Source organism: Podarcis bocagei, assembly GCF_964188305.1.
Source record: "Podarcis bocagei genome assembly, chromosome: 18".
Lineage (NCBI taxonomy): Eukaryota > Metazoa > Chordata > Lepidosauria > Squamata > Lacertidae > Podarcis > Podarcis bocagei.
The window spans coordinates 2,444,350-2,470,918 of NC_138144.1; the positions used below are offsets into that span (position 1 = coordinate 2,444,350).

Sequence of the window (26,569 nt, forward strand, 5' to 3'; positions counted from 1 at the left end):
TTCTGCGTAGGCTGTGGAAATGGAAGGGACTTTCTGTGTGGGTGTTTGCCGCTGTTGGCGGGCGCAAGCTTGGTATTTGGCATACTCACTTCGCAAACTGAGCTAGTTTTAAAAAGAGAATACGCTTTCTTACAGGTTTCAGCATGGCATGAAGGCAAAAGTGAGATCCGGATTAGCAGTACACACAAACGCCGGTTCTGTGAAACCGATTTCTCTCACCACTAGGGAATACAAACATCAAATCAATCGAATCTGCAACTTGTATATCAGAAACGCTCTAGAAACTCAATTTTTGAAACTTGTCCGCTAGATCTCACATTAACTGAATAATTCCCCTTGACTCTGATTTTTTCATGAACAGATCATGCCTTCATCTTTCCTTGTTCTTTAACTATTGCAAGTGTGTTTTGCCAGAAATAGAGGTGGCTTTAAGAGTGTTTTAGGACAGGCACCCTCAGTCTTGGCCCTCCAGATTTTCTGGGACTACAACTCCCATCATCCGTAGCTGACAGGACCAGTGGTCAGGGATGATGGGAGTTGTAGTCCCAAAACATCTGGCGGGCCAAGGTTGGGGGTGTCAGTTTTAGGAGGTTTGGAGGGCCTTCAGAATCCTGCTTTTATTACTCCTAAATGTACCTCGTGATGTGTTTATAATCCTGTGCCCTCAAGCTTCGCAGGGAGAAATAAGGGGAAAATATTCATGGGAGTTTGCATTTAGGTGGGTTCCAGTCTTCCTTGCAGGAAGAAATTTAGTTTATTGGGGGGGGGGTTAAGCCCTATTAGGGACGCGGGTGGCGCTGTGGGTTAAACCACAGAGCCTAGGGCTTGCCGATCAGAAGGTTGGCGGTTCAAATCCCTGCAATAACGGGGTGAGCTCCCATTGCTCGGTCCCTGCTCCTGCCAACTTAGCAGTTCGAAAGCACGTCAAAGTGCAAGTAGATAAATAGGTACCACTCCGGCGGGAAGGTAAATGGCGTTTCCGTGCGCTGCTCTGGTTCGCCAGAAGCGGCTTAGTCCTGCTGGCCACATGACCCGGAAGCTGTACGCTGGCTCCCTCAGCCAATAAAGCGAGATGAGCGCCGCAACCCCAGACTCGGCCACGACTGGACCTAATGGTCAGGGGTCCCTTTTCCCTAAGCCCTATTGGGGAAAGAGAGGCAGATTGGGAGAAAGGATTTGAAGGCAGGCAGTCTTGGGACGGTCCTCTTTCAGTCTGACCTACCTCACAGGGTTCTTTGTGACGTATGCCCCTTTGGGGCAGAGGGGAGGTGAACTGTAAATGCGATAAATCAGTAAAATGCAAAGGTCTTTTTTCGGATGGCAGGAATTCCCCAGCAAAGGAGCCTCTCTGATCTCTTACCAGCTCCGTCGGGAAGAGCATGAGACTCTTACTAACCTCAGGGTCGTGAGTCCCACGTTTGGGCAAAAAACATTCCTGTGTTGCAAGGGGTTGGTTTGGATGACCCTGTGGGAAACCGGCCCCATAAAACTGAGTGCAGCAGGGCTCCAGGTGGGCACAAGCTGAGTATGGACAAACGGTGGCTCGGCTCCTCTGATTATCTTGGCGATAATATAATAATAATAATAATTTATTATTTATACCCCGCCCATCTGGCTGAGTCTCCCCAGCCACTCTGGGCGGCTCCCAATCAGTGTTAAAAACAGTACAGCGTTACATATTCAAAACTTCCCTGAACAGGGCTGCCTTAAGATGTCTTCTGAATGTCAGGTAATTATTTATCTCTTTGACATCTGATGGGAGGGCGTTCCACAGGGCAGGCGCCACTACCGAGAAGGCCCTCTGCTTGGTTCCCAGTAGCCTCACTTCTCTCAGGGAGGGAACCGCCAGAAGGCCCTCAGAGCTGGACCTCAGTGTCCGGGCAGAACGATGGGGGTGGAGACGCTCCTTCAGGTATACAGGACCGAGGCCGTTTAGGGCTTTAAAGGTCAGCACCAACACTTTGAATCGTGCTCGGAAACATCCTGGGAGCCAATGCAGATCTCTCAGAACCGGTGTTATGTGGTCTCGGCGGCCGCTCCCAGTCACCAGTCTAGCTGCCGCATTCTGGATTAATTGCAGTTTCCGGGTCACCTTCAAAGGCAGCCCCACGTAGAGCGCATTGCAGTAGTCCAAGCGTGAGATAACTAGAGCATGCACCACTCTGGCGAGACAGTTCGCGGGCAGGTAGGGTCTCAGCCTGCGTACCAGATGGAGCTGGTAGACCGCTGCCCTGGACACAGAGTTAACCTGCGCCTCCATGGACAGCTGTGAGTCCAAAATGACTCCCAGGCTGCGCGCCTGGACCTTCAGGGGCACAGTTACCCCATTCAAGACCAGGGAATCCCCCACACCAACCCGCTCCCTGTCCCCCAAAAACAGTACTTCTGTCTTGTCAGGATTCAACCTCAATCTGTTAGCCGCCATCCATCCTCCAATGGGGGCGATGGGGCAGGAATATTATATGGGGTCAGACGGTCCTTAAGGGATGCCAGACTGAGCTGTTAAAAGACTCTGAACATGAATACAGAAACCTTGAACCTGAGCTGGGCATGGTTTTAGCACTGATGTACTGGCGATTATTATTATTTATAAAATTTATACACCACCCTATACCCGGGGGGAGCCTAGGACTTGCCGATCAGAATCCCCGCAACGGGGTGAGCTCCCTTTGCTTGGTCCCTGCTCCTGCCTGTTGAATGGTCACTGTAAAATGTGAAGGTTCATTATTGTTCCACCTGGAGTACTGTGTCCAGTTCTAGGCACCACAATTCAAGAAGGACACTGACAAACTGGAACGTGTCCAGAGGAGGGCAACCAAAATGGTCAAAGGCCTGGAAACGATGCCTTATGAGGAACGGCTAAGGGAGCTGGGCATGTTTAGCCTGGAGAAGAGGAGGTTAAGGGGTGATATGATAGCCATGTTCAACTATATAAAAGGATGTCACATAGAGGAGGGAGAAAGGTTGTTTTCTGCTGCTCCAGAGAAGCGGACACGGAGCAATGGATCCAAACTACAAGAAAGAAGATTCCACCTAAACATGAGGAAGAACTTCCTGACAGTAAGAGCTGTTTGACAGTGGAATTTGCTGCCAAGGAGTGTGGTGGAGTCTCCTCCTTTGGAGTTCTTTAAGCAGAGGCTTGACAACCGTATGTCAGGAGTGCTCTGATGGTGTTTCCTGCTTGGCAGGGGGTTGGACTCGATGGCCCTTGTGGTCTATTCCAACTCTATGATTCTATGATTCTATGATTCTAAGTTGTGTATGACTGCAAATAACGAGACCCAGTCTTGCAGCTGTGAAACATAGCAGGTGCTGCTAGGTTGTGTTAATCAAGCTGTGTCAGCAATTGGGTATAGTATATAAGGAGCAGCACCTAGCTCCTCTCCCATTACCCTGGGGGATGGGTTGGTGGTTGGGTCATGTATGTTGTTGTTATCTTTAGTGTAAAAGGAGTTTTTGTTTTGTTATTAAAACCTTGTTAAAGTTATTTTTGAGTTCCTTGTCATGCATGGTCTCCCCAGCAAGCTCTCTGCAGCGCTACTAAACTGCAAATAGCCAACACTGCCAACCTAGCAGTTTGAAAGCACGTCAAAGTGCAAGTAGATAAATAGGTACCGCTCCGGCGGGAAGGGGAACGGCGTTTCCGTGCGCTGCTCTGGTTCGCCAGAAGCGGCTTAGTCCTGCTGGCCACATGACCCGGAAGCTGTATGCCAGCTCCCTCGGCCAGTAAAGCGAGATGAGCGCCGCCACCCCAGAGTCGGCCATAACTGGACCTAAATGGTCAGGGGTCCCTTTACCTTTACATATACCCTGGGGTGTCAGGGTGGTTCACAGAATAAAATCAATATATAAAACCACAGAAATCTGCCTCCCTCCGTATTTTGAAACCAGCTGGAACAGGGTGCAAGGAGAGTACCAACGTGAGCAAATCGCCGTACACCAGACTTGAGCATGCCAGTGGCCTGAATCGCCACTGGAGTGCAAAAATTCAGTGCCTTTTGCTTCCCCAGCAGTTGCTCCCCCCATACTGGGGCCCTGCATGGAATGTATTGCCTGTGAATTTTGTTCTACAGTGGTACCTTGGTTTACAACCATCATCCGTTCCGGAGGTCCCTCTGTAAACCAAAACTGGTTGTAACCCAAGGCGCACTTTTGCCAACGGGGCCTCCAAAAAAAATTTGTTCATAATCCCCCCAAAATTGGGTTGTAATCCAAAAAAAAGTTTGCAAACCAGGACATGCACTTCCAGGTTTGACGTGTTCGTGATCCAAAACGTTTGCCAATCAAACTGTTTGCAAATCAAGGTACCACTGTATTTCCAAAATCACCCTTTGTTTAGTCGCTTAGTCGTGTCCGCCTCTTCGTGACCCCCTGGACCAGAGCACACCAGGCCCTCCTGTCTTCCACTCCCTCCCGCAGTTTGGTCAAACTCATGCTGGTAGCTTCGAGAACACTGTCCCACCATCTCGTCCTCCGTCGTCCCCTTCTCCTTGCGCCCTCCATCTTTCCCAACATCAGGGTCTTTTCCAGGGAGTCTTCTCTTCTCCTGAGGTGGCCAAAGTCTTGGAGCCTCAGCTTCAGGATCTGTCCTTCCAGTGAGCACTCAGGGCTGATTTCCATCAGAATGGAGAGGTTGGATCTTCTTGCAGTCCATGGGACTCTCAAGAGTCTCCTCCAGCACCAGAATTCAAAAGCATCAATTCTTCGGCCATCAGCCTTCTTGATGGTCCAGCTCTCACTTCCATACATCCCTACTGGGAAAACCAGAGCTTGAACTATACGGACCTTTGTCGGCAAGGTGATGTCTCTACTTTTTAAGACGCTGTCTAGGTTTGTCAATGCTTTTCTCCCAAGAAGCAGGCGTCTTTTAATTTCGTGGCTGCTGTCACCATCTGCAGTGATCATGGAGCCCAAGAAAGTGAAATCTCTCACTGCCTCCATTTCTTCCCCTTCTATTAGCCAGGAGGTGATGGGACCAGTGGCCATGATCTTCGTTTTTTGATGTTGAGCTTCGGACCATATTAAACTCCATGGACAATAACAACACAAAAAACAGCGGCCATTTGTTGTTGACAAAGGACAGCTGGACATTTAAAGAGCCCCATTACCTTCAGTAGCTTAGGGTCTCATCAAACCTAAATCCGGCCCTGGGAAGGGTTCATGCGGCCCCCGTTAAGTTTCCAACAAGGGAACCTGGCCCTTGGGCTCTAAAAGGGCCCTGATCCGACCCTGTTCTGTGCATTTTCTTCTACGCAGGATGGTGCAACGTTCTGGGTTTGTTCCGATATTTTAAAATTCGCAACAAGGATAACGTTCAACTCTGGGTCTTGTTAACGGGAAAGTCCGAGGGCTCCCTTGGACAAAAACAAAGACACCAACCAGGATTACTTGGAGCAAAACAGCAGCCTGCAGCCTTGGCCTTTATTGATCTGTTGCAACAGGGTCCTCACTCCCCTCACTTGCAGGAGAGAGGAGGGACCCAGAAAAATGGTGTGCAAGGCCTTATAAAGACTTTTGAAATTGCCACCTTGTAGATCAAGACCACCCCCAGAAACATCATACATACATCACAGAAGGGGTGTAAGCTAAGACCACCCCTCAGATACATCACACCTACATCACAGAAAAGGCGGTCTACAACAGAATTGTGAATATTGTTTATGTCCTGTCTGGCAGGTTACTTGATTGGATTGCCTGGGGAGCCCGGCCATTCTTTTGTAGTGATAAATACTTAGTTCCTGGGCCAGGTCACAGGCTCACACCCTATTCAAACACAGACATACCCTTAAGACAGGATTTGTGAAGGAAAAGACAATGGGGAGGCTTTCCCGCTTTGACCTTGCAGAGAAAACATTTGCTCAGTTTAAGAATTAAAATGGTTCCAGGTCAGTCTTCCTGTGCTGATCTATGTACGTGCTTGGTTGGTACACTTATGAACATTACCATATATCTAAGACCATAAAATTCCTATTACACTATCCCTGCCGAAAGGAAGGTCTGTTTAGGAGAAGGCCTTTTCCTCGTTGATATTTTGCTGACATATGAAAGACAACGATGCCCCGTCATGGATTTTTAAACGGAATCTGATCCCCCCAGCTCCCTAAAAGGCAACTTGATCCGCTTGCAAAGAGATCTTCCGAAAGCCCGGCGAAAGAAAGCAGGTTAAAGAGGAGAGAGGCGTCTTATTACGACCAGAAAGAGAGAGGATTCGCTCCCCGGTTTGATCTTCAAAGCAAATTTCGTCAGAGAGGGACCCCAAACCGTCGCAGGCGTATATTTCTACCCCCTTCGAAAAGGTCCAGCTGATTTAAGTAGGTTTTTGCTTTTCAAATGCATGTGTGCGCGTGTATATTTTAATCAAAGCAATCTGCAAGCTTCTGGGTGACACAGGCTGTCAAAAGGGCCACTTCGGCTCTCTGTTTGACCTGGTGGAGGGTCAAGTTGATTCAGATGGGTTTTGCCTTTTAAATGCATGTGCGTGCATATATATTTTGATAAAAACAATCTGCAAGCTTCTGGGTCACACAGGACTCTTCTCCGCGTTCAAAAGGGCCACCACTGCTCTCTCTTTGACCTGGCGGAGGGTCAAGTTGATTCAGATGGGTTTTGCCTTTTAAATGCATGTGCGTGCGTGTATATTTTGATAAAAACAATCTGCAAGCTTCTGGGTCACACAGGACTCTTCTCCGCGTTCAAAAGGGCCACCACTGCTCTCTCGTTGACCCGGCGGAGGGTTAAGCTGATTCAGATGGGTTTTGCCTTTTAAATGGTATGTTATTTAATGTATTTTAAATGCAAGCTTCTGGGTGATGCAGGATTATTCTTCGCGTTTAAAAGGGACATCTCAGCTCTCTGTTTGACCCGGCGGCTGATCAGTCCTTTGGAGGCTGATGGCAGCACCGTACAACCAAGAAAACTACACCTCCCAGAACCCTTTATTCCTTTCTTTTTTTCCTCCTCCCCACACCCTCCTCCCCACACATGCTCAAACCACAGGGAGAGAAAAGACCCAACAGGAAGAGAAAGAAGTTCAGAGAAAGGATTTGCAAGTTGCAAGGGGTAGAAAACCAAACAGCAACAAACAATGCTGTGACCCGGAATGAGCGGGCCGGATCCTGCTTGCAAAAAGCACCAAAACAGGCACGTTTGCAAAGCTCCTCTACTCCCGGTCGCTCCTCCTCTGCAGCAGCAACAAAAAAGTTTTCCAGAAAGTGAGTTTTTTCCCCCTTAAAAAGTTTGCATCCGCTTCGTTTTGCTTGTAAACCGCCTGAAATGAAACCAAAACAGTGTGAAATAATCTGGCAAGTTTATAGAATCTGTTACACATCAAGCCAGGCAAAAATTAATTCAGTCTGAATTAAATTTTTGGGGTGGTTTGGTGGCAACGACTGGCAATTTTCCTATAGCTGAGTTCTGTGTTTTTGTTTAATTTTTTGGGTGGGTTTGGCCGTGTCCTTTGGGTCCAGGATGGTTTGTAAATACTTTAAATAACAATAACCCTGTTTACTCCTAAGTAAACAAGCCACACATACTCAGAATTCACTGCTTGCTTTTTTTAAAAAGGCTTGCAAAGCATTGCAATTCAGTTCTGACTTCAATCACCTGGGAGTAAGCCCTCCGCCCTTGAATTCAGAAAGGCTTACTTCTGAGTAGACTTCCACCGTAAGGCTGCAATTGGAGGCACATATTGGATGTGGGAATCATTGGGAGTAAACATGCGTGGGTTTGCCTGGTGAAAAAGGACGCCCGGAATTTGGAATTTGCAAAACCATTGATAGCTGCAAATATCTCTTAATTTCTCAAATGCCTGGGGAACATTTATTGTTGTTTTTCTGAAAAAATAAAATAGATGAGTCCTGTTCTCTGAAAGAAAATTTGCAGACGGAAACCAAATTAATAATAATAATAATAATTTTTATTTATACCCCGCCCTCCCCAGCCAAGGCCGGGCTCAGGGCGGCTAACAAGTTGAATGAATACAACTTAAAAACAAGATTAAAATATTGAAACATTAAAATATTAAAATGCAGCCAAATTGTGCCAGTTCCTTCCTTTTCTCATCTCCGAAACTATTACCTGTCAGTTCCGTTAACAAGTTGAATGAATACAACTTAAAAACAAGATTAAAATATTGAAACATTAAAATATTAAAATGCAGCCAAATTGTGCCAGTTCCTTCCTTTTCTCATCTCCGAAACTATTACCTGTCAGTTCCGTTAACAAGTTGAATGAATACAACTTAAAAACAAGATTAAAATATTGAAACATTAAAATATTAAAATGCAGCCAAATTGTGCCAGTTCCTTCCTTTTCTCATCTCCGAAACTATTACCTGTCAGTTCCGTTAACAAGTTGAATGAATACAACTTAAAAACAAGATTAAAATATTGAAACATTAAAATATTAAAATGCAGCCAAATTGTGCCAGTTCCTTCCTTTTCACATCCCTGAAACTATTACCAGTCAGTTCCGTTGCCCTTGCTTTTTTAACCGCCCTTCCCAAATTTAATTGAATTTAATTGATTCGACCACCGTTAGCAAAGCTTCTAAGTGCTTTTACGGGAAGGGTTGAAACAACCTGCGAATGATGAGTTCAAAAACCATTGGAAACGTTTTTCTAAAAAAATAAAAAGAAGGCAAAAAAATTAAAATCTGCAGTAAAGTTAAAAAGTAAAAACATGTCTGGGCAGTTTTGCCTGAACAGAAACATTCCGAGGCGATTATCTTAGCGTATATCGGTGCCTGAAGCACGTTGCAGTTGTCCAAAATTGCAACGAAGTTCAGTAAATTATAATATTTTTGGCTACTGTGAGAACAAAATACTGGACTAGATTTGCTTACTGCATTTATACCGCACCTTTTCTTCTTAAACCACAGAGCCTAGGACTTGCCGATCAGAAGGTCGGCGGTTCGAATCCCCGCAATGACGGGCTGAGCTCCTGTTGCTCAGTCCCTGCTCCTGCCAACATAGCAGTTCGAAAGCACTTCAAAGTGCAAGTAGATAAATAGGTACCACTCTGGCGGGAAGGTAAACGGCGTTTCCGTGCGCTGCTCTGGTTCGCCAGAAGCGGCTTAGTCATGCTGGTCACATGACCCGGAAGCTGTACGCCGGCTCCCTCGGCCAATAAAGCGAGATGAGCGCCGCAACCCCAGAGTCGGCCACGACTGGACCTAATGGTCAGGGGTCCCTTTACCTTTACCTTTCTTCTTAAAACAGTGTGCTTTGCTCTTCCCTGATCCCGGGCCCATTTAAATCCCGACGACAACCCTTCGAGGCTGGTTGGGTTTTGAGCATCAGCCCCCACCCCAAGCAATGCTAGAATCTCAGATACAGTTGTCCCTTAGTGCTCAACCTTAATCCGTTCCGGAAGTCCGCTCCAAAACCAAAGCGTTCCAAAACCAAGGCGCGCTTTCCCATAGAAAGCAATGCAAAACGGATTAATTCCTTCCAGACTTTTAAAAGCAACCCTTAAAACAGCAATTGAACATGAATTTTACTATCTAACGAGATCATCAACCCATAAAATGAAAGCAATGAACAATGTACTGCAGTCACACAATCAATCAATCCATCAGTAGCTGAACTGGGTTCTGCACAGTCACAAAAACAAAAAGAGCCGCAAGCACAAAAATGCAAAATAAATAGCAAAAACAGAGAGATCTCAGTGTAGCACTCAAATCGGAAGCGTAACACTCAAAACGGAGCACGTTCAGCTTCTGAAAAAAGTTCGCAAACCGGGACACTTCCTTCCGGCTTTGCAGCGTTTGGGTTCCAAGTTGTTTGAGAACCAAGGCGTCTGAGAACCAAGGGAGCACCGTATAACAAAAATACAAAACCGTGTGAGCGTCCGCAAGTCTGTTCCAATTGTCCATTTCCACATTCCAATCTGCAAAATCTGTATTTATTTATTTTTTAAATGCTGTTCTACATTCAGGGTAAACCCTAGCAATTAATAAATGCTAGGGTTTGGGTTATTTTGTGATGCGGAAGGAGAAAGCAGGCTGCAAATTAATTCCTAGGGTTAGTGAAGAGGAATCGTAACCATTTTTGTACATTTTTGCTCATTTTACCGGGGTAACCTGGGGGATTTCTAGCACAGACCCCCAAGGGAGCTTTATGGCCAGGTGGGTGGCAGGATTTGAATTCGGGTCTCCCCGGAGCCCGGTCCTGTATGCTCGCTTTTGTTTTCAAGTGTAGGGCTATTCCTTGCCCCATCATGACCGACAGCGAGATGGACTTCAAGTCGGAGGCGAATTCGGTGACCTGTCCCCCAGAGACCCTCTCCATGGACTTAGAGGAACGCATGGCGACAGACCCCGATGCCCCCCCAAAACCCGGAACAGATGCTTCTTCCGTCTGGGAACAGACCGGTCCCTCTCCCGGCCGTCTGCAAGCCCCCGTTCCAAAAGGAGAATCCGTGATCTCCGAATCGGCGGCACCCGAGACCCAGAGCGGCTCAGATATTGCCGAACGATCCGATTGGCTTTTGAATCTGCCAGATTCCAGCCGCCAAGGTTACAAGCAAGCAGTCAGTCAGGGATGCAGGTAAAACCCGTTTTAAAACTTCATACAAGTCCCCGCCGCAAAGCAGGAATCGGGATTGCCTTTCCTGTTTCACTGAAATGGTGCACTGGGGGGGGGGGTCGGTCCTGGCGCGAAACACGGCCCCCCAGGGCAGTTGAAGTGGGGCAGACCGCCACGGCACAGGACTCCCGGGCCCCCAAACGCTGCCGGGGCAGGTTCAGGGTTCTCGTATCGTCCCATACGAGGCTGCCCGTTGGTGGTGAAGCAGGAAAGGGCCTTCTCGGTGTTGGCTCCTCCCAGGCAACTTTGCGATCTTTGGAGAGGATCTTCTCTCGGTCCCACTTGGTGGAGATGAAGAACAGGGCCTTCTCAGTGTTGGCTCTTCCCAGGCAAATTTGGGATCTTTGGAGAGGCCCTTCTCTCGGTCCCGCTTGGTGGGGATGAAGAACAGGGCCTTCTCGGTGTTGGCTCCTCCCAGGCAACTTTGGGATCTTTGGAGAGGCTCTTCTCTCGGTCCCGCTTGGTGGGGATGAAGAACAGGGCCTTCTCAGTGTTGGCTCTTCCCAGGCAAATTTGGGATCTTTGGAGAGGCCCTTCTCTCGGTCCCGCTTGGTGGGGACGAAGAACAGGGCCTTCTTGGTGTTGGCTCCTCCCAGGCAACTTTGGGATCTTTGGAGAGGCCCCTCTCTCGGTCCCGCTTGGTGGAGATGAAGAACAGGGCCTTCTCGGTGTTGGCTCCTCCCAGGCAACTTTGGGATCTTTGGAGAGGCCCTTCTCTCGGTCCCGCTTGGTGAGGATGCAGGAAAGGGCCTTCTCGGTGTTGGCTCCTCCCAGGCAACTTTGGGATCTTTGGAGAGGCCCCTCTCTCGTTCCTGCTTGGTGGGAACAAAGAACAGGGCCTTCTCGGTGTTGGCTCCTCCCAGGCAACTTTGGGATCTTTGGAGAGGCCCTTCTCTTGGTCCCACTTGCTGGGGACGGAGAACAGGGCCTTCTCGGTGTTGGCTTCTCCCAGGCAACTTTGCAACTCCCTGCCTAGGGAAACTAGGCTGGCTCCCTTCTCGTCATCCTTCTGGTGGCAGCTGAAAACCTTCCTATTCCACCAACAGGCTCTTGGGAACTGATGTGCGATATTCTTATTAAGGGTGGTATAAGGATTTAAAGGGATTTAAAGGTCTAAACCACAGAGCCTAGGGCTTGCCGATCGGAAGGTCGGCGGTTCGAATCCCTGTGACGGGGTGAGCTCCCGTTGCTCGATCCCTGCTCCTGCCCACCTAGCAGTTCGAAAGCACCTCAAAGTGCAAGTAGATAAATAGGTACCACTCCGGCGGGAAGGTAAACGGCGTTTCTGTGCGCTGCTCTGGTTCGCCAGAAGCGGCTTAGTCCTGCTGGCCACATGACCCGGAAGCTGTACGCCGGCTCCCTCGGCCAATAAAGCGAGATGAGCGCCGCAACCCCAGAGTCGGCCACGACTGGACCTAACGGTCAGGGGTACCTTTACCTTTATCAACTGAAATTCCAAGACATATCTGGGATCCGTCCATCAGAAACAAAATCGGTAAATATGTCCGGGGCAACCTATGTCAGGATCAGGGCTGGATTTAGGTTGGATGAGGCCCTAAGCTACTGAAGGTAATGGGGCCCTTTCTATGTCCAGCTGTCCTTTGTCAACAACAAATTGTCGCTGTTTTTGTGTGTGTTGAATATATGCTATGTGGTCATTTATGGACCCAGTAGGTATCTCAAGCCATTTGCCCATGTTGCCGTGCGACCAGTCCATGCAGAATGTAGGCACCCTATATATAGAAAGGAGCAAACCTGGGATATTTTAGGGAGCAGGCTAGCAGGCGAGGCCCATGACTTACATCCTAGGAGCCTACACAACACAAAACACTGTTGCTGTAGGTAGCTTTTATTTTATTTCTTTTTTATCTTCTATTTTGGAAATGTACGTCCAGGTTTTTTACTTTAAATTTTTTTGGTCGCCCCCCAAGAGAGCGGGGCCCCTAAGCTATAGCTTGTTTAGCTTATACGTAAATCCGGCACTGATCGGAAGTGTTGATTTTTTGGCAGATAGCTAAAAATCTTCACAATGTTTTGGAGATTTTGCAAAACAAAGCTCAACAAAGCTTTTGTAAAAAAAAAAAAAACAAGCAACTTTTGCGTCTGTATTTTCGCTTTTTGAAATATGGAAACACTTAATAATAGTAACAACAGCAAATGGATTTTTTAAAGGAAGCGGCTAGTGCTGTGATGCTTTCATTGTAATTATCTGCATGTTTTGAATCGCTCTTATATACATTTGGGCTCGCCACTTAGACAGGGTTTCGTTTTGGAGGCTCTCAAAAGTTTCATTTCCTGCAGACATTTCAGAACCGACTGCGAAACGACACCCCTGACTTATATATATATATATTTATATATATATTTATCTTATATATATTATTTATCATATATATATACAGTGGTGCCTCGCAAGACGAAAAGAATCCGTTCTGTGATTCTCTTCGTCTAGTGGTCTTTTCGTCTTGCGAAGCAAGCCCATTGACGGATTCGCGGATTAGCGCTATTAGCGCTATTAGCGGCTTTTAGCAGCTTATCTGCTGATCGGATCAGCTGATAAGCAGCTTAGCGGCTTAGAAAAAGGGGGGGAGGAAAAAGAAACCAGCAGGAACTCGCAAGACATTGTCGTCTTGCGAAGCAAGCCCATAGGAAATTCATTTTGCGAAGCACCTCCAAAACGGAAAACTCTTTCGTCTAGCGAGTTTTCCGTCTTGCGAGGCATTCGTCTTGCGGGGCATCAATCAATATGATTGATTGATTTTAACATAAATTATAAAATGTACCACAAAACTTATCACATACAATCTTTTTTAGACTTCCATCAGCACCTCTGATGATCCACCATTTTAACCACTTCTTTTACGCATTTCTTAACTTTATATTGCCTTTATATCTCTTAACAAATCATCCTTCCCCTTTTCCATTTTTGCAATACTTCCAATAATACTCCTCACAAAACTTCTTGCAAACCTACAAACGTCGTCTGATCTTCACAGATATCTTGTCAAGTAGTCCGTAAATCTACTCCAGTCTTCCGTGAATTTATGGTCCCGCCGGTTTCGAATCCTCCCTGTTAGTTTATCTAGTTCTGCATAGTCCATTAACTTCATCCTCCATTCTTCAATCGTCGGTAATTCTTCTTGCTTCCATTTTTGGGCCAGTAATATTATTGCTGCTGTTACTGCATATAAAAAGAGCTGACATTCCTTTCTGTTTATATCAATCCCCACAATGTCCAGACACCCCTGACTTCTCAGAGGGCTGAAACTTGCTTTTCCTCCAGCAGGGGCTCAATGGAGGCGTCTCCCGAACCCGTGTCCGGGGACGCCGGCTGGACGCCGGGCCCCCGAGAAGCCTTGGAGGAAAGCGACCTGTCGCCCGCAGACCCGGCTGAGCTTCTCGTAGAAATGGAAGATGCGGACGTCGTCCGGGACGAAGAGGAGGACGCCCCGGATTCCGATCACCTACATCTTCACGGCCTCCTGAGCCGCCTGCAGCGACTCAGCCCGAATTTCGAAGACCGATCGCCCACGTCCGAAGACGGGCTGTTGCCCGCCTCCGACGGCGAAGAAGGCCGTGTTTCCGAAGGCGACGGAGACCCTCTCCTGGCGTCCGAAGAGTGCCAGGGGGCCCCTTGCCCGCTCCACATCGCCACGGGGCATGGCTTGGGGCACGGCCCGCCGCGCCTGCGGAGGGGGCGAGGGCTACTATCGGCAGAAGTTGAGAGCGAAGATCTGCTTAGCCTCCTTCGCTACGAACGGGGGTCCCCTTCCGACGCGGGCGCCGAGACACCCCTGGCTCGCTCGGATGCGGTGACCGGGAGCAGCCGCCCCGGGGGAATGGCCCCGGGGGAATTGGCCTCGGACGGGGCTCAAGGGGAAGGCCCCCACCGATGGAAGGAGCCACCTCTCTCCTCCGCTGATTCCGTTTTGGGGGGACCTTCGCCGGAGCTGGGATGGAGGCGGCAGGCGCCGGGGTCTGCCCACGAGGAAGAGGCGTCCTGCTCTTCGGACATGGTGGTAAGGATCTTGCGAGGGGCACACCTTGTCCCAGGTTGACGCACCAATGCCAGTCACCGTAGTAGTAATAATAATAATAATAATAATAATAATAATAATAATAATAATAATAGATTAATTTTATTGTTTATACCCTGCCCATCTGGCTGGGTTTCCCCAGCCACTCTGGGCGGCTCCCAACAGAAAATTAAAAACACGGTAAAATGTCAAACGTTAAAAACTTCCCTAAACAGGGCGGCCTTCGGATGTCTTCTAAAAGTCAAATAGATGTTTATTCCCTTGACATCTGATGGGAGGGTGCCACCACCGAGAAGGCCCTCTGCCTGGTTCCCTGTAACCTCGCTTCTCGCAGGGAGGGAACCGCCAGAAGGCCCTCGGGAGATGGACCCAGGTGTCCGGGCTGGAAGATGGGGGTGGAGACGCTCCTTCAGGTATACTGGGCCATTTAGGGCTTTCAAGGTCAGCCCCAACACTTTGAATTGTGCTCGGAAACATCCTGGGAGCCAATGCAGGTCTTTCAGGACCGGTGTTGTATGGTCTCGGCAGCCGCTCCCAGTCCCCAGTCTAGCTGCCGCATTCTGGATTAGTTGTAGTTTCCGGGTCACCTTCAAAGGCAGCCCCACGTAGAGCGCATGGCAGTAGTCCAAGTGGGAGATAACCAGAACATGCACCACTCTGGAGAGACAGTGTGCGGGCAGGGAGGGTCTCATCCTGCGTACCAGATGGAGCTGCCCTGGACGCAGAACTGACCTGCGTCTCCATGGACAGCTGTGAGTCCAAAATGACCCCCAGGCTGCGCACCTGGTCCTTCAGGGGCACAGTCACCCCATTCAGGACCAGGGAGTCCCCCACACCTGCCCGTCTCCTGTCCCCCCAAAACAGTCCTTCTGTCTTGTCAGGATTCAACCTCAATCTGTTAGCCGCCATCCAGTGGTGTAGACAGAGCAAGGGCCTTTAAGAAGATAAGGGAGCTTTCATTTGACTTTGCTTTCTATATGCACGCCGCCTTTCTGCGTCACAGTGCACGAGGCAGTTTGCAAGCTAGCTAAGCAACGTTCGAAGGAGGCTGTAACCGACTGTGAACCTTTTGTTTCCCTCTTTGAACAGGATAAAGCGGATTTGTCGTCCTTGCCGACTTACAAGGAAGGTGAGCGAAGGAGGTTTTTTGTCCCACTCTCAGGAGGAGGCTTCTGTGTTGAGGGTCGGGGTATTTCAACGTGTGGGTCTGTGTCTGGGCATTTTGGAACCCTACCAATCTTGTAAATAAAAATTTGCCCTTTTCCCTTATGGGGTATCCAAGAGCCCATATAGAGTCCTTACATAGGTTCCCTATTGGTAGGAGAAAATAACAGAGAATATTGAGAAGCAAAGCAGCTAGTAAGCCTGATCTTTATTGATCTGTTGCAACAGGGTGCTCTCCTCACCCGCAGGAGAGAGGAGGGACCCAGAAAAATGGTGTGCAAGGCCTTATAAAGACTTTTGAAATTGCCAACCTGTAGATCAAGACCACCCCCAGAAACATCATACATACATCACCGAAGGGGTGTAAGCTAAGACCACCCCTCAGATACATCACACCTACATCACAGAAAAGGCGGTCTACAACAGAAATTTGAATGTTGTTTATCTCCTGTCCTTGTTTATCTCCTGTCTGGCAGGTTACTTGATTGGATTTCCTGGGGAGCCCCGCCATTCTTTTGTAGTGATAAATACTTAGTTCCTGGGCCAGGTCACAGGCTCACACCCTCTTCAAACAGACATATCCTTAAGACAGGATTTGTGAGGAAAGAGACAATGGGGAGATTTCCCACTTTGACCTTGCAGAGAAAACATTGGCTCAGTTTAGGAACCAAAATGGCTTCCGGTTGGTCTTCCTGTGCTGATCTGTGTACGTGCGGTTATGAACATTACCGTATATCTTAAGACCTCAAAATTCCTATCATAATCTCATACAGAAAGGAGGGGAGTTGCTCTCGTTCCAGCTGCAGAACATCCCCCATGTGGACTAGAAACTTGAGGGTTGAGGGAAAGTTTTTTTTTTTTTTGCTTTGTTCCATTCCACGTTCCGTTAAGAAACGGGCCCTTTCGTCGTTTAATCCAGTCCCAGGCCCCTGCGAGCCCGAAGATCTGCTGGACGGCGTGATCTTCGGAGCCAAGTACCTGGGCTCCACGCAGCTGGTCTCTGAAAGGAACCCCCCCACCCACGTCCGGATGGCCCAAGCCCAGAAAGCCGTGGACAGGATCAAGGTGAGATCCTGGGGGAGCATCTTCCTCCAGAGATGTGTTGCTGTAGAGGCAGCTTTGGTCCAATCCAGCAAAGGATCCTTTGGCATTCCTAATTCCACCCAAGCGGAGCCTCCAGGTACAGGTGCAGTCTATCTCTCTCGGCGCCTGCTGGCAGGGGCAGAGTGGAAGAGGTCTGTGGCCTTGCCGTTGGGACACTCTGGCTGTTCACCTCTGGAAGCAGGATGCGGGGCTAAAGGGGTCTGTGGTCCAGTCCATGTTGCTCCCTCTGCTGGCCATCACTTGCCGCATGTTATTCCATTTGCCGGCCATCACTTGCCCCGTGTTGCTCCCTCTGCCGGCCATCACTTGCCCCACTTTGCTTAATCTCCCAGCCATCACTTGCCCCATGCTGCTCCTTCTCCCAGCCATCACTTGCCCCACTTCGCTTAATCTCCCAGCCATCACTTGCCCCACTTCGCTTAATCCCCTAGCCATCACTTGCCCCATGTTCTCATTCTGTCAGCTATCACTTACCCCACTTTGCTTAATCTCCCAGCCATCACTTGCCCCACGTTGCTCCCTCTGCTGGCCATCACTTGCCCCATGTTATTACATTTGCTGACCATCACTTGCCCCGTGTTGCTCCCTCTGCCGGCCATCACTTGCCCCACTTTGCTTAATCTCCCAGCCATCACTTGCCCCATGCTGCTCCTTCTCCCAGCCATCACTTGCCCCGTGTCTCTTCATCTCCCAGCCATCACTTGCCCCATGTTGCTCCTTCTGCCAGCTATCACTTGCCCCACTTTGCTTAATCTCCCAGCCATCACTTGCCCCATGTCTCTCCATCTCCCAGCCATCACTTGCCCCATGCTGCTCCATCTCCCAGCCATCACTTGCCCCATGTCTCTCCATCTCCCAGCCATCACTTGCCCCATGTCTCGCCATCTCCCAGCCATCACTTGCCCCATGCTGCTCCATCTCCCAGCCATCACTTGCCCCATGTCTCTCCATCTCCCAGCTATCACTTGCCCCATGCTGCTCCATCTCCCAGCTATCACTTGCCCCATGTCTCTCCATCTCCCAGCTATCACTTTGCCCCATGTCTCTCCATCTCCCAGCCATCACTTGCCCCATACTGCTCCCTCGGCCAGCCATCACTTGCCCCATGTCTCCATTTCCCAACCACCCCGTCTCTCTATTTCCCGGCCATCGCTTGCCTCAAGACGCCTGTCTTTACGTTGCAGGCCCCCGAAGGAGAATCGCAGCCCATGACGGAGGTGGACCTCTTCATCTCCACGCAGAGGATCAAGGTCCTGACGGCCGACTCCCAGGTGCGTCCCTTGCCGGCTTCCGGGTAGCCTAGCAGCATAGGCGGAAGCGGGGCTCGAGTTCGAGGATTCGCCAGGAATTTCCGAGTGCCAGAAAAACTTGGCCAAAGCCTGGCTCCTATTCCTCTTGACGTCTCTCCTTCCTGTCCCCCTCTCCGCTCCCAGGAGGCGATGATGGACCACCTATTGCAAACTATTTCCTACATCGCTGACATTGGGAACATCGTGGTTCTCATGGCCCGCCGGAAACTTCCTCGCCGGGCCGACGCCTCTGCCGAAAAGCAACTCTACAAGATGATCTGCCACGTCTTCCACTCGGCGGATGTGAGCCTGGGGAAATTGGGGGCCGGGGGAGAACCTCGGGGGCCGTATATGTGTGTGAGGTCCCGTGTAGAAATGGAAAGGAGAATAATAATAATAATAATAATAATAATAATAATAATAATAATAATAATAATAATTTATTATTTATACCCCGCCCATCTGGCTGAGTTTCCTCAGCCACTCTGGGCGGCTTCCAACAAAGTTTAAAAACAATACAGCGTTATATATTAAAAACTTCCCTGAAGAGGGCTGCCTTCAGATGTCTTTTAAAGATAGGATAGCTGCTTATTTCCTTCACATCTGAAGGGTGTTCCACAGGGTGGGCGCCACCACCGAGAAGGCCCTCTGCCTGGTTCCCTGTAACCTCACTTATCGCAATGAGGGAACTGCCAGAAGGCTCTCAGCGCTGGACCTCAGTGTCCGGGCAGAACGATGGGGGTGGAGACGCTCCTTCAGGGATACTGGGCCGTTTAGGGATTTAAAGGTCAGCACCAACACTTTGAATTGTGCTCAGAAACGTATTGGGAGCCAATGCAGATCTCTCAGGACTGGTGTTATGTGGTCTCAGCGGCCGCTCCCAGTCCCCAGTCTAGCTGCCGCGTTCTGGATTAGTTGTAGTTTCCGGGTCACCTTCAAAGGCAGCCCCACGTAGAGCACATGGCAGTAGTCCAAGCAGGAGACAACCAGAGCATGCACCACTCTGGCAAGACAGTCTGCGGACAGGGAGGGTCTCATCCTGCGTACCAGATGGAGCTGCCCTGGACACAGAACTGACCTGCACCTCCATGGACAGCTGTGAGTCCAGAATGACTCCCAGGCTGCACACCTGGTCCTTTGGGGGCACAGTTACCCCATTCAGGACCAGGGAGTCCTGCACACCTGCCCGCCTCCTGTCCCCCAAAAACAGTACTTCTGTTTTGTCAGGATTCAACCTCAATCCGTTAGCCGTCATCCATCCTCCAGCTGCCTCCAGGCACTCACACAGGACCTTCACCGCCTTCACTGGCTCTGCTTTAAAGGAGAGGTAGAATGTAGAGAGTTGTGTTTCGAAATCAAGTTTCTAGTCCATATGACAAGCGATAAATAGTAAGTGGAATACAGCAACAGGGTGGATTTGATTAACATCAAATCAATTTAAATCGCTGGTCTGTAAGACTTGAATCAAATCTCTCCCCCCCCCCCCCCCGATAGACTCGTTCTTGTTGGTCTTATCTTAATATTGACAACCAGAGGAAGGTTTCGGGTTTTTTTGAATAATGAATTTTCAGAGCAGTTTTTACAGCAATATAAAAAATGACTGATTTGGTTTTACTATCAGAAATACATAGATAATGATGAAATGATTGTGAGGTTTAGTAAGTTAACTGTTTATATTTGGGCAACTTTTCTGCTGTACTTTATTGGAAGTGGGGAAATAATCGTTTGCTTAATGACAATTTAAGCAATTTATTTAACTAAAACATGACATTATAGCGTTTGTATCCGTGTTTGTTAACTGATGTGGTTAAACAATTTTATTTTATTAAAAAACATAATGAGTTTTAGAACACATGAAAAACTTAAAGCCAATCCTTTTTTCCTGATGAATAGCCTTTGGACTATAATGTAACTGAAACAGAAAACCTTTAGAAAGATTCCCCCCCCCAAAAAAAAGTATTTTATTTTAAAAATGCGGTTTAAATAAAAAATCCCATTTACATTTTAAAAAATCAGATTTTTAAATTTGATTTTTTAAAATTCAAATTGTACTTTTTTGTTTTAATTTTTTTTAAATCAAATTAAAAAATCTGATTTTTTAAAAAAGCATTGATTTTTATCTGCTCTGTGTAACGATAATAATTGTAGTCGCAATTATTGTTGACGGCGCAGTCAGCAGAGCATCTTAACCCCCGGGTCCTGGGTTCGAGTTCCGCGCTGGAAACCCGCCTTCTCCTTCCGCAGGCTCCCTTGATAGCCCAAGCTATCGGCCAAGCTTTCAGCGTCGCGTACCAGCAGTTCCTGAGGGCTAGCGGCATCGACCCCGACCAACTCCACCCCCGGCGGTGCGGCGACGACGAGGGCGACGAAAGCTTCGTCCCGGGGGAAGAGCTGTACAACGGCGATTTGGCGCACTTCTCCAAGCAAGAGAACTGTAAGGAAGTAAGGACGGATCTTTCCCCCCCCTCTCCCCGGAGGTGGGTGGGCTGAGCGCCTCACCTGCCTTGTAGGGGGTTGGTCTAGATAAATAATAATAATAATTTATTATTTATACCCCACCCATCTGGCTGGGCTTCCCCAGCCACTCTGGGCGGCTTCCACAAACACCAAAAAGATGCCACACATTAAAAACTTCCCTGAACAGGGCTGCCTTAAGATGTCTTTTAAATGTCAGGCAGTTCTTTATCTCTTTGACATCTGGTGGGAGGGCGTTCCACAGGGCGGGCGCCACCACCGAGAAGGCCCTCTGCCTGGTTCCCTGTAGCTTTGCTTCTCGCAATGAGGGAACTGCCAGAAGGCCCTCGAGAGATGGACCCCGGTGTCCGGGCTGGACGATGGGGGTGGAGACGCTCCTCCAGGTCTACTGGGCTGTTTAGGGCTTTCAAGGTCAGCACCAACCCTTTGAATTGTGCTCGGAAACGTACTGGGAGCCAATGTAGGTCTTTAAGGACCAGTGTTATGTGGTCTCGGCAGCCGCTCCCAGTCCCTAGTCTGGCTGCCGCATTCTGGATTAGTTGTAGTTTCCGGGTCACCTCCGGGAACCAGAGCAGCGCACGGAAACGCCGTTTACCTTCCCGCCGGAGCGGTACCTATTTATCTACTTGCACTTTGACGTGCTTTCGAACTGCGAGGTGGGCAGGAGCAGGGACCGAGAAACAGGAGCTCACCCCGTCATGGGGATTCGAACCGCCGACCTTCCGAACGGCAAGCCCTAGGCTCTGTGGTTTAACCCACAGCAAAGATCATTTAGGCGCTGACTGTTTAGACTGCTTGCTTGACTAAAACCCAAAGTGAGCAGCTGTTATGGGGATAAACCACAAGAGGGAAATTTTGGATAGACGCACTGAAAGATCACCATTTCCTACAGACGTGGCGCCGCACTGATTCCTGCCCTGTGTTTCTGTTGCAGGTTGTCATCCACAAACAGAAGGGGGAGATCCTGGGCGTCGTGATCGTGGAGTCGGGCTGGGGCTCCATCCTGCCCACCGTGGTGGTGGCTAACCTCATGCACAAAGGAGCAGCGGAACGGTCGGGGAAGCTGAGCATTGGGGACCGCATCATGTCAGCCAACGGGACCAGTCTGGTGGGGTTGCCCCTGGCTTCCTGCCAGGGCATCATACGGGTGAGCGACGGTGGCAGAGGAGACTCCTTTTCCTTCCCAGGGCTGGTGGGACGCAGAGCAGCGGCTGGGGAACACCGAAGGGAAGAAGGCTCAGAGTCTGGGAAGCAGTGGTGGGACGATAATACATGGTGATATGTCCATAGCTGTCAACCGTCCCGTATTTGGCGGGAAAGTCCCTTATCCCAGCGCCGTGTCCCGCTGCTGTCCCTTATTGATGATGTCCCTTAAATTTCCCGGGTTTCAAAGGAAGCAGCTCCTCTCCCTCCCTCCCTGCCGGCCAGGGAGGAGGGAGGCTCCAACTGGGTTGCTTGGCTGCGTTGCTCACCCAATAAGGAGTCTAAGGACGACTTGGGGGTGGAGCTTGCATGCCTTGTGCCAATCAAATCGGCCGCATTGCCTGGAGACTCGCCTTTGCTCAGCGCTTCCCAGCGGAGAGGTGACGGTGGTTTTCCTTGCTGCATCCCCTTTGCCGGGTTGCTACGCTGTGGGAACCACCGCTTGAGGCTTCGTTTGGCTGCTGGCTGGGCTTTGTGCCTTTGGCTCGGAGGGGCTCAGAAGGCGAACATACCTGTGCTCGGAAAATCCCTTGTTTTGGCTGCTGATCCCTTATTTTCGAGGCTGCTGGTCCCTTATTTTCAAATCTGTAAGTTGAAAGCTACGGATACGTGTGGTCTAAACCACTGAGCCTCTTGGGCTTGCTGATCGGAAGGTCGGCGGTTCGAATCCCCGCAATGACGGGGTGAGCTCCCGTTGCTCGGTCCCTGCTCCTGCCAACCTAGCAGTTCAAAAGCACGCCGGCGCAAGTAGATAAATAGGTACCGCTGTAAGCCAGCTATTCAAATTTCTGCACTCTCCCTTCCCAGGATTTGAAAAGCCAGACTGTGGTGACCCTCAGCGTGGTCCACTGTCCGCCCGTCACCACCGCCATCGTGCGGAGACCTGATGCGAAATACCCGCTGGGGTTCTGCGTGGAGAACGGCATTGTGAGTAACTTAGGTGGCTCGAGCGAGCGAGCCAGGCTGCGTGGCGAAACGTTTTGCAGGGTCTTTTTTAGAGGGTAGGGGGGATTGGAGTGAATTTAAATAACAAAGCAAACAGGGCTATATTAAGACCTTTGGAGGCCCATAACACTTGAAAGATTTGCATAAATATGCATATATCATATGTGCATATATCAAATATGCATAAATATATGCATATATATATGGGACACGGGTGGCGCTGTGGGTTAAACTACAGAGCCTAGGACTTGCCGATCAGAAGGTCGGCGGTTTGAATCCCCGCAATGACGGGGTGAGCTCCTGTTGCTGGGTCCCAGCTCCTGCCAACCTAGCAGTTCGAAAGCACCTCAAAGTGCAAGTAGATAAATAGGTACTGCTCCAGCGGGAAGGTAAACGGCGTTTCCGTGCGCTGTTCTGGTTCGCCAGAAGCAGCTTAGTCCTGCTGGCCACATGACCCGGAAGCTGTACGCCGGCTCCCTCGGCCAGTAAAGCAAGATGAGCGCCACAACCCCAGAGTCGGCCACGACTGGACATAATGGTCAGAGGTCCCTTTACCTTTACCCAACTCTTAAACAGGGTCCCTCTGCCTTCTTCCTGCTCCAGATCTGCAGCCTCATGCGAGGAGGGATCGCCGAGAGGGGCGGGATCCGCGTGGGACACCGGATCATCGAGATCAACGGGCAGAGCGTGGTGGCCATGCCACACGAGAAGATCATCCAGATCTTGACACAGGCGGTCAGCGAGGTGGGCATCAAAGCATCCCTCCCCAGGAAAGGATTATTTATCGAGATGCTGAATTTGCAAGTACAGGAACGTCCCCAAATTTCATGCATTTGGCTTCACGGGCAGAGCAAAAAAATTAAAAAAGGGGTCAGCCTTCCGAGAGGGGTGGGAAACTTTGACAATCTGCAGGGGTGTGGGGTTTTTTGTGGAAATAATAGTAGTACAGTGGTGCCCCGCAAGACGGAAAACTCGCTAGACGAAAGAGTTTTCCGTTTTGGAGGTGCTTCGCAAAACGAATCTCCTATGGGCTTGCTTCGCAAGACGAAAATGTCTTGTGAGTTCCTGCGTTTTTTCCCCCTCCCCCCCCCTTTTTCTAAGCCGCTAAAAGCCGCTAATAGCGCTAATCCGCTAATCCTTCAATGGGCTTGCTTCGCAAGACGAAAAAACCGCTAGACGAAGAGACTCTCAGAACGGATTCTTTTCGTCTTGCAAGGCACCACTGTAGTAGTAATTATAATGATGATGATGATGATGATGATGGTGTTGTTGTTTAGTCATTTAGTGGTGTCCGACTCTTCGTGACCCCCTGGACCAGAGCACGCCAGGCCCTCCTGTCTTCCACTGCCTCCCGCAGTTTGGTCAAACTCATGCTGCTCGCTTCGAGAACACTGTCCCACCATCTCGTCCTCCGTCGTCCCCTTCTCCTTGCGCCCTCCATCTTTCCCAACATCAGGGTCTTTTCCAGGGAGTCTTCTCTTCTCATGAGGTGGCCAAAGTCTTGGAGCCTCAGCTTCAGGATCTGTCCTTCCAGTGAGCACTCAGGGCTGATTTCCTTCAGAATGGAGAGGTTGGATCTTCTTGCAGTCCATGGGACTCTCAAGAGTCTCCTCCAGCACCAGAATTCAAAAGCATCCATTCTTCGGCGATCAGCCTTCTTGATGGTCCAGCTCTCACTTCCATACATCACCACTGGGAAAACCATAGCTTTAACTATACGCACCTTTGTTGGCAAGGTGATGTCTCTGCTTTTTAAGATGCTGTCACTGCTTTTCTCCCAAGAAGCAGGCGTCTTTTAATTTTGTGGCTGCTGTCACCATCTGCAGTGATACCAGCATGAGTTGGACCAAACTGTGGGAGGCAGTGGAAGACAGGAGTGCCTGGCGTGCTCTGGTCCAGGGGGTCACGAAGAGGCGGACATGACTAAACGACTAAACAACAACAACAACATTAGCAAAGTCAACTTTTTTTGTTGGGCAGGACTCGCTGAATACACTGGGGAACAAATTATTTGTTGCATTGACACCTAATTTCGACGTGCCGATTTCATATCTGAAGTTCGTAAGCTCTAGCTTTTTGCAATTCATGTTTTTCACTTTTCACCATAATCTTTATTTTTCACAGTGCAAGAATTCAGCATTTTATTAAACACACAGCCAATGTAGTAAAATATGAGTATAAATGTAAGTGACTTGCATTTGAAAGCAGCACTGAAAGAACGTATAAGAACGGCTGAAAAATCTCACGCAAGAGAAAATGACAAAAAAAAATTGTTCCCCAGTGATATCGCTTTAACGCAAACATGCCTTCCGTCCTTGTGTCTTTTTTATTCCAGGTCCACATCAAAACCATGCCGGCGTCAACCTACCGTCTTTTGACCGGACAGGAACAACCCGTTTTCCTATGAAGGGAGGTGTTTTCTTGGGACGGCGGCAAATATACACCTGCTTAACAAGTTGCATGCAACCCTTTCTCACTTCACAAACCAGACTCTGTGCACCAAAAGCGGTCTTCTCTGAATTCAGAATTGCCCGCCTCTCAACGGAACTTTTCCTCCACCCGGAATCACAGGAAAAAAAGGTTTTATTTTGCTTTAACTGGGAGCGTGTGTTCGTGTGTGGTTTATTTTGGGGTGCTGGTAAATTGCCCATCTTCAAGCGTTGCCCTGCAATGTTCGTTTCGGAGGTGTGGGTTTTTGTGTGTGTGTGTGTGTGTGGAATTGTTTTCTGGGTTGGGATATGGGAAGCCGCTAAGAAGCAGTGGGAGAAAGGCTGCTGGTGGATAAATAATTTTTTATATATTGAAATAAATGCTGCCCTTGTGTTAAAATTTGCATGTCCTGGAAATAAGGGGAAAGAGCATAGCGGCGAAGGGATTACGCAGGAACTGTCTTTTACTTGAGGGGCTGGATTTCCTGATTGCGTGGAAACAATTTTTTCCTTGAGGTGCTAGATTTCTCCTTGCAGGGAGGTTGGGTTATATATTATAAAGAAACAAAATTCTTTGCAGTGGGACAGTCTACACCCACCTCACTGCTCTACCATCTTTCTAGAATAGACCAGATATCTCCACCTCTCTCTCTCTCTCTCTCACACACACACACACACACTCAGTCCTGCAGTGTGTTAAAAACTTCGGCAGCTGGTCTTTGCAACTAGAAACAGGCCTAAAGCAAAACTTGCAGCAGGCGTCCATCCACAAACCTTTCAGTAAGGAGTGGGAACGTGCCGCCTTGCTGATCATCAGCCGAAATACTAAAAAACAAATATGTCTGGACCGATTTATCACTTCACAAGGGTGTGAGGGAATGCAAAAATCTGCATTTCCTGCAGTCAGAAATCCAGCATCTCAGGGTAAAAGGTTAGGGCAGAGCCTAACCTGGCAGTTTGTATTTTTATTTTTTGAAAAACCTTTAGGGTGAGCACATGGGAAATACCATATTTTTTTGCTCTATAAGACTCACTTTTTCCCTCCTAAAAAGTAAGGTGAAATGTGTGTGCGTCTTATGGAGCGAATGCAGGCTGCGCAGCTATCCCAGAAGCCAGAACAGCAAGAGGGATTGCTGCTTTCACTGCACAGCGATCCCTCTTGCTGTTCTGGCTTCTGAGATTCAGAATATTTTTTTTCTTGTTGTCCTCCTCCAAAAACTAGGTGCGTCTTGTGGTCTGGTGCGTCTTATAGAGTGAAAAATACGGTGTGTGTTTTTTTTGGGGGGGGAGTGTTGTGCCTGCAAGGTTGTACTAAGGCAGCTGCCAGTTTGAGCTGGG

General features: G+C 49.1%; 2 protein-coding genes across 3 annotated transcripts in view; both read left to right on the forward strand.

The window, feature by feature from the left end:
• The first annotated feature begins 5,860 nt into the window (after window positions 1–5,860).
• GAMT (guanidinoacetate N-methyltransferase) overlaps window positions 5,861–26,569 on the forward strand; it is a 214,627-nt gene continuing 193,918 nt past the window's right edge. Inside the window, exon 1 of one of the 2 annotated variants that reach the window (XM_081178031.1) lies at window positions 5,861–5,909. In XM_081178031.1, the coding sequence (XP_081034157.1) occupies window positions 5,876–5,909 (34 nt within the window). In that variant the 5' untranslated portion in view covers window positions 5,861–5,875. Of the gene's footprint in view, window positions 5,910–16,423; window positions 16,493–26,569 lie in introns of those variants that run through there. The other variant, XM_081178032.1, reaches the window with a different exon arrangement.
• APBA3 (amyloid beta precursor protein binding family A member 3) lies at window positions 6,978–26,118 on the forward strand. Its single transcript, XM_081177700.1, is given in 13 exon segments — window positions 6,978–7,159; window positions 7,162–7,211; window positions 10,199–10,546; window positions 13,869–14,604; window positions 15,712–15,751; window positions 16,706–16,851; window positions 18,075–18,161; window positions 18,324–18,482; window positions 20,424–20,621; window positions 21,589–21,801; window positions 22,665–22,784; window positions 23,406–23,546; window positions 25,138–26,118. Coding segments are annotated over 13 exon segments (2,370 nt in total). The 5' UTR covers window positions 6,978–7,099; the 3' UTR covers window positions 25,210–26,118.